Consider the following 17,021-nt stretch of genomic DNA (forward strand, 5'->3'; position numbering starts at 1 on the left):
TTTGTTGTGTGTGCGTGCGTATGACTGTATTCTTTGTACTTTATGGAGATGATTGTGTCACTCCTCCACTTGTCACTGTCCTCTTGTTAGATTGTGTGCGTAATTATTGTGTCATTTATTGCAGGAGAACTGCTTGCTTTGAATAAAGCAGTTAAATGACCCTGTTAGCATAATTAATTTAACCATCCTGAGGGGCTGCAAAGTCGCAGTCTCATGAATATTAATTATTGTCAATGTCACTGCTAAATATTGTACAACAACAATGCAACACGTTCTTGTTTGGTTTTCTTGTTGTGAAGTAAAATGTTGTTTGATGCAATTTGGAGTGAAATTTGGACTCTTTGTTCCTGATTCATAATCACTTCCTTGTCTTGTTTCTTTAATAACGCTTTTACATTGAAGAAGCATGTAAAAAGATGAGTGATCTATAGCCTTTAATAAGCATTCAATTCAACTGAAGCATTAAACTGAAACCAAAAGCCATGATGATAACATGATAATTTTTTCTATAATACAGCTAATGAAACACAATAAAAACTAGTAAAAAGTTCCAATTTAACAATAAAAGGTTTAATATTATTAAAAAAATCAAATTCAAGATAAATTAATCTCAAATCTTTCAAATAAATTTAACTAAATTTTCTAAATAAATCAACTCAAATATTTAGATTAATTTATCTTGATTACGATTTTTTTTATTCATTTTCTTTTTTTAATTTTCTTTTTTAAATTTAAATATTTATTTTGATTTACTTTTTTAAGTTACATTTTTTTAATAATTCAATTTTTTTTGCCTGAATAATAATAATAATAATAATAATACTTACAATTTCAATAGGGCCTGATCTGTCAGTGCCTGTCAGTGCTCGGGCCCTAAAAACACAAATCTCCATTCGTCCCATGTTAACAGATGAATATTAAAACTGACACTTTCTCTTTTATTGCTTGGCTACATCATTAAAACACCAAACACATTCATTTGGCAGAGAACATACAGTAATTATACAGAACGCTATGGCAGAGGGCATGTAATGTTTGCATGTTGATGCTCACACCCCAAGGCCATGCCGCCAAACTTCATCCGACATTGATTTCACATGCTTGACTCGAACAATCAAACATTTCAAAGGAAATTCCTGGAGATACTGGCATTTACCATATTTCCTTACACTAGCAGGTCCCGAGGGTGGAGATGCTGATTGTGTGTGTGCCTGTGTGTTTATCAGACCACTGGACACGAACAAGAACCAGGGAAAGAAAAAAAGCCTCAGGAGAGACGGATGATTTTTCTCACTTGGGCAATTCTATATCACTCCGTTGAGGCACGAGAGAATCCTTGAGCAGCAGCGTTGTGTACATTGAGCTCAGTGATGTGCACCTCCAGTACCGGGGAGATGACACTTTGTGCGACTGGCTGCTGTGGTATATGTGACTGTCATCCCGAGTCGCCAAGGGGGAAGCTGTGTGCGGATGCAGAAATTACACTCCCCCATTTCAAAAGAGCGCGGAAATATTCCCCCTGAATGACTGTAAACAATATTCATACATTTCATATGAATACACACGTTATGGGCCCCTCATTCCCTGTGACCTGAGGGAGGAGTGTGTCGGGTTGTGTGTCAGACTCGCTGGTATTTCCTGCGGCGCTCGGATCCTATCTCTGGGGTCCTCTGCAGGGCGGCCTCTCCGCGCTCGGCCTTGGACCGGAGACAGTGACGTACAGAAGCAGTCGATTTGTGACACGTGCCAAGTGACTAATGGTGAGGAAAAGGTGAGGGACACTGTTCTGCAGCCTTTCTTAAAGACATGGAGATCCGGCCCTCTTCCCCTGGGGTGTAGCTCAGCCCAAATGAAACCCTTGAATCATGAATACTGCTAACTGCACTGTTCATGATTCAAGGAGGGCAGGAGCGGCTATTTACTGCAGCCAATCTTGCTTTTATGGAAGTAATATTGTTGGTCAGTGGAATGCAGCTCATGTTTTAAGCATGTTTTTATATTCTCTGTGGGTGATTTTTAAAGGAGGCTTATTGACTCTTGTTTGTCTTCTGCAGCATTACACAAAACCTAACAGATGGATTATGATGATACTTGGCTGAAGGATGGGATACGGGTCGGGGAGGATGACATCAAATTCTGGTGCAGATCTGAAATAGGATGTGGATCCAGGATGTATTTTTTCATATTTTAGATAGGATGGTTTTTGACGTTTTCACCAATTTCCAAATGAATAATACATGGATCTTGATAAAAACAATTGGTAGCCTATACTTTCTCATAATACACAAAATGAAAAAGTGTGAAGGCATAGCATTAATGATAGCTAAATTCATCAACATGCTAAAAATATATGCTCCCGATAGCAATGTTAATGTGCTAGGTGTCATTAGTTTTGGATAGATTTGCTTATAAAGCCATATATTGGACAGATGTCCACCTCATGATGGTGCTAGAATGAAAAGTCCGGGATCGCCACTAATGTCACCAGGATTCACCCTCTGTTGACCGAGAGTGGCAAAGATTTACACAAGGCTTCTACCGCCGAGAAGTTACAGTTTCAATCTGCTCCAAAGTCTCAGAAAGACCAATGGACATTTCCATCCCCGGAGCCTCACCGCCCCAGCTGGAGAAAAAAACCATACAGGAGTGAACTTGCTCAGAGGCTGGGAGGTAAAATGTTAGTTGTTGTTGTTGTGTGTGAACAATAGTTTCTGCTCTGAAAGTTAAGCCTCACTTCGGTCAAAGCCGAGATTTTCTCACAACAAAGTACACAGATCATTCACCGTTTCAAATATGCATATGGTGATTAAATGCCAATAGCACAAAATATTGATCCCCTTACCAGAGTTAGAACGAATGTCCCTGAGCAAAAGGTTTATTGGTTGTTATGCTCTTTCTCCTCTACGTGTGGGTAAAGTTCAGCCATGAACCTTCACATTCGGGTATTAGCAATGTTTCTCTCTCTCTCTCTCTCAGACAGGCTGATTGGCCTAACCTTGTCTGTCTTTCCAAACATATTGATCAGCCTGTGAGAAGAAAGGGGCTGTGAGACCGAGTGCAGAGGCTGAACTTGTAGTCATTTGTTTCCTGCTAATAGCATCCCATAATTTCACAATGAGGGGGGAAAAAGTTTCACGCTGAAATTCCGAAGATACATAAATTTAGAGATGCCAAAGTCTCTGCTTCTGACCAAGTATTGTTTGTATGTTTGTTTATTAGCAGGATTACCTAAAAACAACGCTTGGTTTACAATACAATTTTAAGGAAGGATGTGGTATGGGTCAGAAATTAAGCCATTTAATTAAGGTGCAGATCCGAAACATGTGACAGCTCCAGGAATTTATATTTCAAACTTTTTCGGTTCAAAAACAGGGATGTCTAGTCGACTTTTGAGTGTTGGGCAATATTGTGCAGATCCAAATTAAAATCCAGATTCAAAGAGGACTATTGGGCCTTGCCAGTCATATGCGTTAATAATGAAATGAATATCCCTGTGTCATGAGTAACATTCGGAACGATAACACGCATCATTGTTACCCAAGCCACCCCAATCGAGAGCATCCTGATTTCCCGATTAACCACCGGCTATGACGACAGCCTCCCACGAATCGGGGAGTGTGTTTTTGTTTTGTCACATCCAACGAGCCAACCGCCAGCGACGAGCTCAGACAGGAAGATTCACTGAGTTCTCCAGAAGGAGGACATTCAACACAAATTACAAATGGCAGCGGCAGGCAGAGATAAAAAAGAGAAAAGCCAACCTCTGCGCCTTTGTTGTTCTCCTTTAATTCTGTTAATCGCCCCCAGGTAAAGATTAGCTGCTCTTGCCAATTTAATTCAGCCTCAAATGATGCCGCTACAAGGTCACTTTTTCTTTTCTTCCTCTCCTCCTCTGTCTCTTTATTCACCCCTCCTCGCCTGCACCACCCCCCCCCCCTTCCTCCTCCTCTCCTCCTCTCCTCCTCTCCTCCTCTCCTCCTCTCCTCCATTTCTCTTTCCATGAGCAGGATTGAGTTGTCATGTAGTTCTAATAGGCAGCACGGGGAATCATTAGTCCACCTCGGCTCCCTGACTGATGGGTATTTCACTCCAATCATCTGAGTGCTGTGCGTGTGTTTGCCTAGGTGTGTGTGTGTGTGTGTGTGTGCGGAGCCAGAAAAAGCCCCCCCCCCCGACACACACACACACACACACTCCAACCTCCAACACACACACACACACAGATCCTCTGCCACAGACATCACCTCCCCCCCCACCCGTCCGCCACTGCATTGTGCTATTGACGGAGTGTCAGAGCTGAGGGGAGATGTCTTAATCAACTCGGACACACCGGGCATTGATTTGACAAGCTGCTGTAATGACCTTCTTGTTTTGGTAAAGGATCACTGTTCATCTGGGCCACGCTGCACCGAGCATGCCTCATCGTCATGGAAACTATTATCACGGCTGAATTGGGGGACAGGGCTCCGTCTTTGAATCTCTCTTTTTCTTGTCCTTCCCCCCCCCCCCCCTTCCTCCCTCTGTCTCTGTCACACACACACACACACACACACACGCAAACGTATCCATATCACACGTGAGGTGACGCATTGTGTGCAGACGTGCTCCAACGTGATGTTAAACACTTCCAGCCCGAGTTGGCGGGGGTCAAAGGGAAACGCTGTAATTGGTGTCAACATCTTTCACATCAATGTTATGGAAATCATTACAGACTGGATGGATTGACTGAGAAGACTCAATAATCCCGAGACAGCTTTTTCATTTACTCGGCTCCCAGCTCTTTGGAAAAAAATTCTTTTAAATGCTGCAGCTCATCGATTTTGCTAAATGACCCATAATGTCATTTAAAATGGTTTGTTTTCGATTGAAGGAAAAAGAAAAATCGATATATTAATTTAGAAAAAAAAAAAGATAAGAATGATCATTTTCGGGCCTCGAGGAAATTGTTTTAGAACTCTCCGATTTTCCTCGGGTTTAGCTAAATCGTGACATGGATTTAGTTTTGTTTGTGTGTGAAGGATGATCCTCTATCAGCCAGCGCATGCTTTAAAGATGAAGGGAGCGATTGTCTTTGTTTGTGTGTTCAGGCCCTGGCACATATAAACAGTGTGGTGCTCCATCACCTGGTTCATGGCCACAGGCGCGCCCCGCTGCTTTAAGAAGAAGACACTCCGCTGAGTCGATTTGCAGGGATCTCAGGTTCAGGCTGCTGTCAGCTTCTGTCAGGGCAATCAGAAACACTCAGCCTCCCCCTGAACAGCCCACACAGCAGACGCTTAATATTATTGGCATTCTGACACCCCTCTCGCCGCGGCCAAGTGTGTAAAATTGCTAATAAGGGACATGATGGGGGCCACTGCATGTCGTCGCGAGAATGGAAAAAGCCTCGCTCTTGTTGACAATTATCCAAATAACAGGATGAGGACGACTGAGGACAGGTGATTTGAGTCCTCGGCGGAATGGCGGAGAGGTTTGTTTTGGCAGGGAGAGGTCACATGGTAAACGCCGTCCCTGTGTTTTATACATCTGTACAAAAAAGGGTTTGCAGGGATCCGTGCACGGGGCTGTTTGGAAAAATTGCCAAAGACACTGCCCCACGGAGGAGGCACTTTAACACTCGGTGGCGATTCTGCATTATGTATGACAGGCATCACGGCTCCACTAAAACAGGTAGAGGTTGTTGACGTGTCAGCTTTAAGTGCGGCCGAGAACAAACTGCTTGTTTACCCAAACCCGCCGTTATTAGTTATTTCCATTCCTCCCCCCCTGAAAGTCTCAATGTGACGCCGTGATAAGGCAAACTGTACCCCCCCCCCCCCCCCCCCCCGCTTGCATAGGGCAGGTAAGTCATTATTTTTAAAGGCACGGTATCTCCAAGTCGCAGAAGGACACGTTGAGAGCAGAATAAAGTACACAATCGTAAACGTTTATGCCCGCATTTCTCACTGTATGATTACGTTTTTATGGGTTCATATTCTGATACGGCTTGTTTTCCCTGCCACCGCCAGAGCAATGAGACAGGCCCCGAGGTGGCATTTCTCCTCTGCTTTATGGGGGGAGCGATGCCTAAAGGAGAGTCCTGCTCGGTTTCGTTCGGTAAACACACTGCCAGGCTAAATGGCTGATCAATCAATTTCAGTGGGATCGATCTGCATCAGTTCTGCCCGCATGCACACACCCGGAGCCACTTTATTGTAAATCAATCATTTTGAAAACATCTCACAGAGGGGCCCCCGCGCTCACTAACAAGCCATCAATTCCGGCTGCCTGTGTAGCGCCCTTATCAGGCCACAAATCAACAGCCACACGAACATCTGCTCCATTTCCATCGCTTCTCGCAGCCCCCCCGTCCCCGCCTCACTCCTTCTCTTACCCCCCCCCCCCCCCCAGCCCCCCCACACCCGGTCCCCGCCGCTTGTCGTGTTTTGATGGTGTGTGTCTGGCGAGGAGGAGCTGCGAATCCTCACCACACCACTTAAGATAACCCAAGGGTAATAGTGTTTGCACATTTGAGAGAGAAATGAGGACAAATGCCAGGGTGGGTCATACGTTCTCCTTCTGACCGGCTTGTTTGACGCCGGAGTGTGAAATTGCACACTTCAGCTGAGGAGCATGGAGGAGCCGCAGGAGGAGGAGGAGACTCATGAGATGGCCACTGATTTTCTTGCCGTGAGCGAGGAGTGGCTCGTTGTCTGAGGAGTCGTCCGGCCTCATCATAACACCTCAGAATTGGTGCCGCCCGTGATGGTTGAAGGATTCTCAGGAGACGGCCCAGTACCCTTGACACGGGCGACACAGTGTTTAGAGCAGCTGTGTCTAGAAGCAGATTATTTCAGTTGGGACATTGCTGCGTTACACAAAAGGTTAACAAACCTCTGTCTTTGTTTAATGACAGGCTCATCGCCGACGCAGACTTTACTCTGACACGTCAAGGCTCCGACAAGCGGATTTACTTTCTCCATATACAATTTGTCATCTGCGAACCCGATCCACATTGCGAAGCTACACAACCCCATGTGACGCACAAACTCTCGCCGCGCTGACATGACAGGCACAGCGAGATACCTGGCATGATGTCCTTTGCTCATCCGCTGTCACCGTCTGCGTCTGGGATATATACGAGGCAATGTGGACAGAATGTGATTCGGATGCTATTCCCACCCATCACTGCCGATCCCCGTTGATTGACAGTCTGACAGGTGAAAGTGATGGAGCAGCTAATGGCGTGTCAGTAAACGTAAATCAAGACTAATGCCGGGCTCAATGGATAAGCGGATTGGGGGCGCGACACGGACAGCGGGGTCACCGGCCCCACTGCAGGGTGGGGATCGGTAAAATACAATATACATTCGACTGAGACTCCCCCCCCCCCCGGTGATAGTCAAGGTCAGACACTGGGTCTAATACAATTTTACAGTACCTGTGTGTTCTATGTACACTGCGAAGTGGTGAAGTGTCACAGGAACGCACAGGTTTCCATCTTGATGTTCGGTGCGGCTGTATTTCAAAAGTAATACCGGCCTGTGGTCAGCGGCCCATTTTACACAGACCTCTACAAGGTAGGAAAATGAAATGGGAGGGTTCTGTTGTTCCACTCTTGAAAAGGCAGCGGAGCTCTGTTTAAACCACACCTCTAATTCTGGAGGAGTGCGGTGGCAGCGTCACTATAAATAATTAAAAGATCAGTGTGTAAGATTTAGGTGAAAAGAATCTATTGACAGACATTTATTATGTAAATAATCCTAGTGATGTTTTGTTGTATGCATGTTTTTTTTTCTCTACTTTATATTTACATCATAGTGGGTCCTCTCTAAGGAGGCCGCCATGTTTTTAACAGTAAACTAAACATCTTTTGAGTTTTTATGACAACTGAGGCTAGCACAGGTTCTCTTTTATGTTTGCAAGGGGAGGGTGAGGTGAGGGGGATTCAGCTGCAACATGAAACGTCACCACTAGATGTCTCTGCATTCTACACACTGAACCTTTAAAAGGCAGAGTAACTGAGAGTCAGATCTTAATAATAATAATTAAAGAAGTTAGTGTTGTGTGTCCAAGTAGAATTTTAAGTTCATTTAATTAGAAGCCAAGCTAACATTTTTACTTACTTAACTTATGAACACTAGTTGTTGAAACAATTGGTATTCATTTTCTGTCCAATCAGTCAAACGAAAAATCTTTATCTGGAGAGATAATGTTGCCTGCTGATGATGGTAACACCTTTTTGACTGTTGAACCAGCAAACTTTAGATTAGTTGTTGGTTATCTAGTCTTTTAATAACTTTTCATCTGTATTTCAGCCATGTTGTTGTAGGTCAGACTGCTGCTTACATAAAACACTGTTTCATGTCTGGTACTAAAAATCTTATTAAATGGTTTAAGTATATAATATGTTTTCATTTAAAATCTTGTACTGCAAATTAAATTGAAGTTGAAAATACTTTCGTACGAAACTAATAATTTCCCTCTGAAACTATAGCATGAAATGGAAATTCAAATACCTTGAATCAGTTCATAAATGAAACTTATTATTCCTTGTTGTCTGCTCTATATTTAATGTTTCAAATAATGAGATAAACATATGTGGTAAATGGTTATTGTTTATACAGATCGTTCACCATATTGCAATTTTTCTAGTCTTGCACTCAAAAAGCTTTACAGTTAAGTAATGTGTACGTTCATGCAACATTTTTCTTTATCGTTGGAATAAAAGGAGAGGAGACTTTTCCGTTTTAGAACACAAATACATCCATTTTAATTTGAGAAAATACAAAAAGAAACCATGTACATCTATGTACAAACTTTTTGTACAAGACAGTATATTTATCAGCAGATTATATTTGACAGAGTCAGGTAGATCAACTCAGCACCATCAAATAATCCAGTTTTTCCATCGCATCTAGAACACGTCCGAACTAAGTAGATTGCTATGTCAAACTCCTGTTTGCTGCAATGACAATGTGCCAACAAATCCTATCTGTGATACGCAAGAGCAATGTCCTGAATTCTTCCTGAACTGATAGGCAGCAAAGAAATTAACAACAAAAATTGCAACTTTCCTTAAAAAAAAAGAAAAACTAATTGCTGAATGCAATTTTTTTAATGTATTATTAAGACTTGAGACCCACCTCCCATCCCCATAAATATTATATATTCTATTATATCTAGTACAATTCCCAGCAAATAAGTTATTATATCCATCTTTAACAGCAAAAAATAGATTAACAAAAATAATGCAACATACCGTAACAAAACGCATTATAGTCTTTGATTTGTTCAGCGGACAACAACACATGTGATGTTACAGGCGTGGGTCTCTATGTGCATCTTTCAGTCATCCATAAATAACCGTTCTGGATTCGAAAGACCTGATGACCTGTAACCAAGCACACGGCGGAGAAGTGTGTGTCTTGGTGACTAGGTAACAGGTCCCCTTCACCTCCCGGATGCCACTTTTCGCTATAGTGGGACTTATTGTGGGTCCTCCTCTTGACTTAATGCACTGCCTGGCACTGTACTGGCATGGAGGCATTGAGGGCTTGGATGTTCTCCATGCCAGCACAAGATAAATGTTCTCACAGTGGAACAACGAGCGGACTGGGCTCCCGCAGAGCGAGCCTGTGCCCCTGAATGACTGAAGGATGCGTGCTCTACTAAACTCTTCATGGCACTTAAAAACAAAAAAAAAAAAGTAGAACACTCTAAAACTTTAGAGGTATACAATGCAGAGACCTGAAACATCGAACGCAGACATATGACGGAGATGCAGGATCAGTGTGAGGGATGCCGGGGCCCCAATGAGTCGCACAAACCAGGGTTCAGGTAGACAAAAAGAGAAGCACAGTAACCAAGTGTGGTGGAGACAGCGGTGTGTTACTTTGTGAGTTTGCCAGTTTGCAGCAGGTACTGTGTAATGTCTGAACGATGCTGTGTTTAAGTTAAAAAACACACACTCTGTAAACAAATGAGAAGCAGTCGTGACGGATTGTGACAAATAACGACAACGCTGACAGAATGGAATGTGAACCACGTCATAACACAAAGTGATAAAAACAGGCAATATTAAGGGATGTTCTCTCTGTTGATAAGCTTTGCTGAGCTGGTGCTACCTTCCATCTTTGTGATGGCGGACAAACCGGATCAAAATGTAGCGCCTGACTTTTTCCATGTGCCCCCCCCCCCCCCCCCCCCCCCGTATATATCCTGCCTTTCAAGACACACGTTTCTTTTGCAACATGACAATCAGTTTGTCGATTCTGTGTGTAATGAATCACTGCCGTTATCAAATATGAATAGTTCCTTTTTGTTCAGGTTATAGCGAGTTATGCCATTAACAACCCAATTACACACACATTTAATTCACCCATTTTTCTGAAAAGAAAACTAGTTACTGCTACGGTGTGACGACGAGGTGATCACAGTTCAAAAGTTCACTTCAGGACAATGTGCATGAGGCTTCACGATAGTTGCACACAGCCAATAAACGGACATTGTCTATATAACGGGTTGAATTTACACATTAACATATTTAGCACTATATAATGTTATTAATCCATGTTCCAAAATGGTTTCTTTTCTCTTTTTCTTTAGAATTACTTTATCCTTACAGCCTGCACAGGAGCATCACTGCATCCTCTGTCATATTTTAAATACTTTTCAATGTACTGCAGTGTTCGGAGTCTTCCTCCCATCTAAGGACCTAATTTAGGTCAAACACATCTAATGAAGGTCGTCCAGTTCTGGTGTCCACACAAAGGGAGCGACTCTTTTCATTATCATTAGCTTCTCTGATCCGTTCTCCATCTAAATACATCTACCCCCCCCGATACATAATTCCTGTACACCTCTCCATTTCCTCTGCATGTTCACAGCAAGAGGAAGCTCAGCAGCGGACAGATTACCTAGTGGACACGGCTCAATCTGTGCAACCCGAGAGCAGCTTCAGAAGAGCGTCAATGTGTTTCTACAAGCACTCAGCAAGAGCCGAGCTGCCAGGCTGAAGATGGGGGTTCCACACCGCAGGCTGGTCTCAAGCTTTATTTGCTCTGGAGTGATAGAGTTTGTTAAAGAGGGGCAGCGCGTTAAAAAAATAATCCTTTGATTCGGTACGATGTGAAAGAAACGGTGATACAGTCAAAGAAACTCCTGTGATATGTCGTCGTGATTAAAAATAATTATGTCTTTTTTTCCATCATCTACAGTAAAGTACTTCTCACTTGCTTCTCGTCTAGAAAAATAAGTACAAATTGAGTATGTTTGTGGATACAAAATAAGTATGTTTTAATGTATAAATTCAACAACATGTTTGCAGAAAGTTTGTGTATTCTGAGCTCAGGGCTCCCACCTCCATCCTCCATCGCTATCACAGCTGGTTTTGGATCCATCAGCGACTAAACATGTGAAAAAGAAACTCTCATCGGTCAAAGGCTGGAGTAAAGGACCCAGGCGTCTCTCCCGTGTCCTTGTTAGCGGTCTGTGGCGCTGTTTGCATTTCAAAGACCCCACTATGTTTGAGCATTTCCCCCGAGTTGGAGGGCCGAACTCTGCAGCTTCTAACTCCTGAGAGTTTTGAGGCGTGTGGCATCGGCATTGGCGACAAGAGAACATCCAAGCTCTTTGCTGCCTCTGTGCCAACCCCGTGCCAGGCAGTTGCTCCGATCAAAGGAGGACCCACTTTTGCCCACTTTTGTGCAATATGTGGCATATTTTTTTCTCAGATATGAGTTTTTTTTTCTTTTTGTAACAGATAAAAAATAAAAAACATTCAGAAGGGACACCACTCTTTCTGTGTGGCCCCAATTCTGCTGCAGGTATCGCGGTGGACCGTTAACGGTGGGCACGCGGCTGCTGTTCGTGTCGGCTCAGCTCAAACATAGTCGGGGGATTTGGGTTTTGACGTGACCTGATGTTTTTGTTAGCGGATCCAAACCATCTAGATTCTTCTACCATGGCTAAAGCCCCTCATGCTGTTTCTTCAAAGGTGCACCATCACGTAAAAGCCGATGGGAGGGGTGGGGGGGGGGGGGGGGGGGGGGGGGGCGACGGCACTGATCAGTACAACACTAGATGGATGATGCAAGCACACACACACACACTCACACACACGCAAACAAACACACACACACACACACACACACACACACACACACACACACAAACACACAGCGTGTACATAAATGCTCCTGAACCCATGTTGGACCGGGAGTTTCACGTCGTCTTCATGTACTCAGGTTGATCGACTGCACTGCATCTGTTACAGGGGGGAGGGGGGAGGGGGGGGCTCAGGCCATATCATGCTATGATAGGAGCTCGAGACAGTTTCAGGCTTTATGATCTGACGTATCAGCAGAAGACGTGTGGGTACCAGAGTTTCTCTTTCAGCCAGCACACACCCGCACTGCACCGCTCTCGGAGTGTGTCGACTAAACTGCTTTGCGTGGCGACGTTGTCTGCAGGACTGGAACGCTCTCACGAGGGAAGTAACAAACCTTAAGCAATGTCATGGTGTGTTAACGACCTAAGAGCGAGGTTAGTACAACTCTGAAGCCAAGCAATCCTTCCTTCCTTCCTTCCTTCCTTTCCTTCTTCCTTCCTTTCCTCTGAGTAATTTTCTTTTGGGGGAGGGAGGGGGGGTGGATGGTTCCAGTTGTGTCAAAAGAAACCTTTTTTTTTTTTTTTCTTCCCAGTTTTAGTGCAAATAGAACAAGAAGCAGACCGGACGTATGAAGCTGATGACCCCAGCTGGTTGGACATCTGGGCGAATCTTTGGGAGATGATATGATCGGTTTATCGCGGCAACCCTCATCCTCCAGTAACCAGGCGCGACAGCCGTGGAGTCTGGTCACAGGAAGAGGTGAACTATTGCAAAGAATTACAGGAAGTACTTTTCTTTTTTTTTTCTTCGTCAACTCTTAAAATAATTCCAAAAAGTGCTAGGGGGGAGGGGCTGTACAATCCTTACTTGATTGTCATTATGTACATCTCTATGGATACATTAATAAATAAAACAAATGTCCAAGAGCATGGAAGTAACATTAAAGGTATACACATAGGAGGTCCCATCCAGTGTTGGGGTTCCTGCCGAACCCTTGATTAGAAGAATGAGTGAAGAGAAATGTGTCGGTCTTCATCATCATCATCATCCTCCTCCTCCTGCTCCTCCTCCTCATCATCATCGTCCCTCCCCCTCTGGTGATCTCGTCCCATCTCTCTGGAAAGAGCTTACAGATGTCTGCTGAGTCAGCAGGAAAACCTGGTGTTCAGCATTCATCTTCGACCTCTCTGATTGGTGGAATCAGACTACTGGTGGATTTGTATTGGTTGACTTGGTTGGCCATGTGAGTGCTCATGGGCTTGATCTGAATGTTCCGTGGGTAGGCGTTTTCTGGTTCATCTGTAAACCATTTCTTTTCTGAAGAGGAGGACAAGGCGAGAGAAGAAGAAGGAAGAAAAAAGAACAGTTAGTTGGAATAAAGTGTGCAACATGGGAATATATCTACAACCACAGGGCCTCAGTTTAAGTGATACATGTGCAGGACATTCTTATACGTATATGATGTCCAGTTTGAGATTGCTATGGTGTATTAAGTCACTTTTTTATAGTACTTATTTAAGTGGCATATGTAACAACATGTATATAATCTGTCAGAATTATAATAAATCTTGAATTTGCCTTAAACTGCAAGGTTAGGTCACCCAAATTACAAAAAACAGTATTAGTTTTAGTCACAGGTTTTAAGACTAAGAGATATTTCAAAATTATGCCTAAAAGAAACACCGTCACCAGATGTCAGTGTTACTTTGTTCTACCAAGGAAATAGTCCCTATAAAACATCTGTTGTTTGGAACGAAGACGCAAAGAAGTAATTATACACGGAAAATCGTCATAATGGCTGAAGCAGTGCAAATTGAGATTAGAGGAGACAAAGCTAAAGATCTTGAGTTCCTGTTGTGTTCAGGAGCACGCCACACACTGGCCAGTCTGTGCAAAGCGCAAGAAAACGTGAGTGTTTGCACAATTTGTACATTTGAAGTTTGCAAAAGTATGAGCTGGAAAGGGAAGCTTAATAAATTGTCTCGGGGGGGCACCAGAAACACCACAAATGAAATCCAATTCACTTCTGTTGTATGTGGGCAGAGACGCCAGCACTGGATACTTCAAACACACAAGCTCAAGAGAGAACTTCAACGACCTATCATGGCTGTGCAACTTGCTCCAGGTTGTAATTTGGGTGAGCAACTTTCCGACATTACATCCTAGACACATTGAATAGCAAAGCTCCGCTCTCATGCAGACAGTCGTTAGGTGAGAGAGGAGATTTGAGAGTTTGGGATGTGTCGTTTTTTTCTAGAGAAGCTTGTCATGTTTAAGTATGGGATGAGGGCCCTGATTCTGAGGGAACGGGGGGGGGGGGGGGGTTTGCTCGCTGTCAGAAGTTTGTAAACTCTCTTCCAGCACTTAATAGGCATCTGCAATGCCAATCAACATGTCACTTCCTTATGGGTGAAGTTGTAATATCAAATTTTAACTTTGCTATGCGGAGAAAACCTGCGTGTGTGTGTGTGTGTGTGTGTGTGTGTGTGTGTGTGCACCTGCAAGTTCGTGTTTGGGTGTGTCAGTAAGCTTAAGGCTGCAGGGCTGTGTGTTACAGCACGAGCATTTGATGTTTAGAATTGTGCCGGGGGTGAAGCAAGATGTCGGCCATCTCTCTCCGGAGTCTGCTGCTGATACGGTGAACTTAGTGATGTCGCCTCAAACCATCATATCAGGCGCACCGGGTTACAAGCAGGAAACTTACAGGGCTCATTTCCCTCCCCTTCAATTTAGACTACATTGGTCACACCTCCCACTTTCTTGGTGTGACTGATGGCACCAGGCTGGACACACTTTCTCAAAGTTGCGTGGAGAAGTGAGTGATTTGGCTGCTTCAGGGGGATTTGAATCAGCCTGACCTACATGTGCGCTGCGATCTGGGTGTCACACAGCCGGGGAAACATGTAAATTACTTATGTTGTGTTTTGATTCTGATAAAATAATAACTTTACTACTGTACTGCACTCAATGACAGCCTAAAACAGGACATCCAAGGCTTCATCCATACTACTGCGTTTTCATTTGAAACTAACTCACTACTAACGCAGCTGGAAACAACGTTACATCCACGTCCACTCCGTGACCGAAAGTGACCCAATCACCATGCGGATGTGAGTCTCCGTCATCATTTCCAAATTTCCCAAAGAAAACGCAGGAACTTAACCAGCGCCAGCAGCGTTTCCAAACTTCTCCACTTTAGTGCGTTTAAAACTCCGGAGTGGCGTGTATCCGTAGCAATTGATGCGTTTTAAAACAAAAACGTAGCAGTGTGGATGTAGCCCGAAAGTCTGCTACAGTCTTCTGACAGCATTCAGTTGGAGGGAAGATGCACAAACACACACAGACCTCTCACACAATGCAAACCATCGCAAGTTGAAATAAATCATATAAAAAAAAAAAGACGAAAGGCATGAAAAAATGATAGAAAGAAACAATGTGGATTTTTGTTCTGGAGGAGGAAAAGAAGGGTTGACGTCTCAACCTCATGCAGTGTGGAGATGGTCCTGATCATGGCAGGGAGAAGGCAGGAGCAGCAGCAGACATTTTCTTTGCTTTCCAGATGAAAGCAAAACTTAAACTGAGGCATGGTTCACTTAACATCTGAAGAACATACAAAAACAATAAAGAAAAAACAAACTCCCGTCCTCATAACAATGTCCACACGGGACATGGTTATGGTCAGAACCCCAGGTAAAGGTGGCTAAGTCATGCAGAATCGTTAACTTGCATACCTTGGCCCATTCTATTCATCCTTGTTGCACTTCAAAAAGAGAGGTAAGTAATCTACTGTAAGTGATTAGTATTTACAGTCAAAACACAACTGACAAGTGACTCTAGGCTTACATGTTGTTATTACAGTATTTCGGCTATATAATACATCTTCATTTTAAGATGTATTGAGGGCGTATCATCTACCACTTAGTAATTATAGTAACAAATCTGCATGCTTTTAGAATACTTCACGATTTCAAATTTCAGCTCCGGTGAATTTTCCCAGGTGAAAATAGAAACTCAATGTGTCACCTCCATAGTTTTGTGGGGGAGAATAGGATTTATATAACACATACACTAATGGTCAAAAGTTTTGGATAACCAAAATCTCCATCTTTACATACAGTCAGTAGTTACTACTGGTATGCAGTACTATTTCTCACAGGGCAGTATTCTTCTAATAATACATAAAGGTAAAGTAACTCAGTTTGCTCCAACACTGTCTTTGTATAGACGATAGGAAATATTTTAATTAAGTTTCAGTGCACCATCCATTTAAAGGCAACTGCAAGTAAGCCTTACGCTCTAAAAAAAAGGTTTTGCTTTGTTTTATATGATATTTATATGTATTTTTTCATTTATTGCAGTTTACTGCTAACATTTCCAAGTTCTATGTGTATTACGTGGACTTGAGCTGCTGAAACCTTAATAATAACTGAAGAAAATGTGGACGTCCTAAAACTTTTGACCAAAATAATTTCACCAAATTTGACGTAATCTAAGAATTTTTATACCAAACAAAACAGGAAATAAGCGTCTGCTAAAGAGGACTACCAACATGACCATGCAGTGAGGCAATACAGATGCACCATGAATAACAAAACATCAACACTGCTAATGAGGAATGAGCTTATGAGAAGGCAAATGCTCTCTGTAATCGATATCAGCGGGTAAATCACAGAACGACACATCCATGATCGAGACAAACCGATCATGTGCACAAATATCCAACAAACTACACTTATTCACTACACAAATATAACGAGTAAGACACAAAACGACTAATACTAGGGACAGATACACCAGACAGCATACTACATGTGTGTTGTGTGGAATTATATCATTTTATTTGGATGTGGTCGAGACTTTTCATTTATTTCCTTCCACAGCGGCGAAGCCATCGAGAAAATTAGTTTTACTGTTTATAAAGCCACAAACT

General features: G+C 43.1%; 1 protein-coding gene across 6 annotated transcripts in view; it reads right to left on the bottom strand.

Annotated features, from left to right (window-relative positions):
• Positions 1–12,017: 12,017 nt before the first annotated feature.
• kcnma1a (potassium large conductance calcium-activated channel, subfamily M, alpha member 1a) overlaps positions 12,018–17,021 on the bottom strand; it is a 132,870-nt gene continuing 127,866 nt past the window's right edge. For 4 of the 6 annotated variants that reach the window (XM_062400895.1, XM_062400900.1, XM_062400901.1 and 1 more), the window contains 2 exons: positions 15,823–15,851; positions 12,018–13,408 (listed from right to left, as the gene is read on the bottom strand). In XM_062400895.1, coding sequence (XP_062256879.1) covers positions 13,257–13,408; positions 15,823–15,851 — 181 coding nt within the window. In that variant the 3' untranslated portion in view covers positions 12,018–13,256. The remainder of the gene's footprint in view (positions 13,409–15,822; positions 15,852–17,021) is intronic. The other 2 variants (XM_062400898.1, XM_062400897.1) reach the window with 1 other exon arrangement.

Source organism: Platichthys flesus, chromosome 12 (assembly GCF_949316205.1).
Source record: "Platichthys flesus chromosome 12, fPlaFle2.1, whole genome shotgun sequence".
Taxonomy (NCBI): Eukaryota; Metazoa; Chordata; class Actinopteri; order Pleuronectiformes; family Pleuronectidae; genus Platichthys; species Platichthys flesus.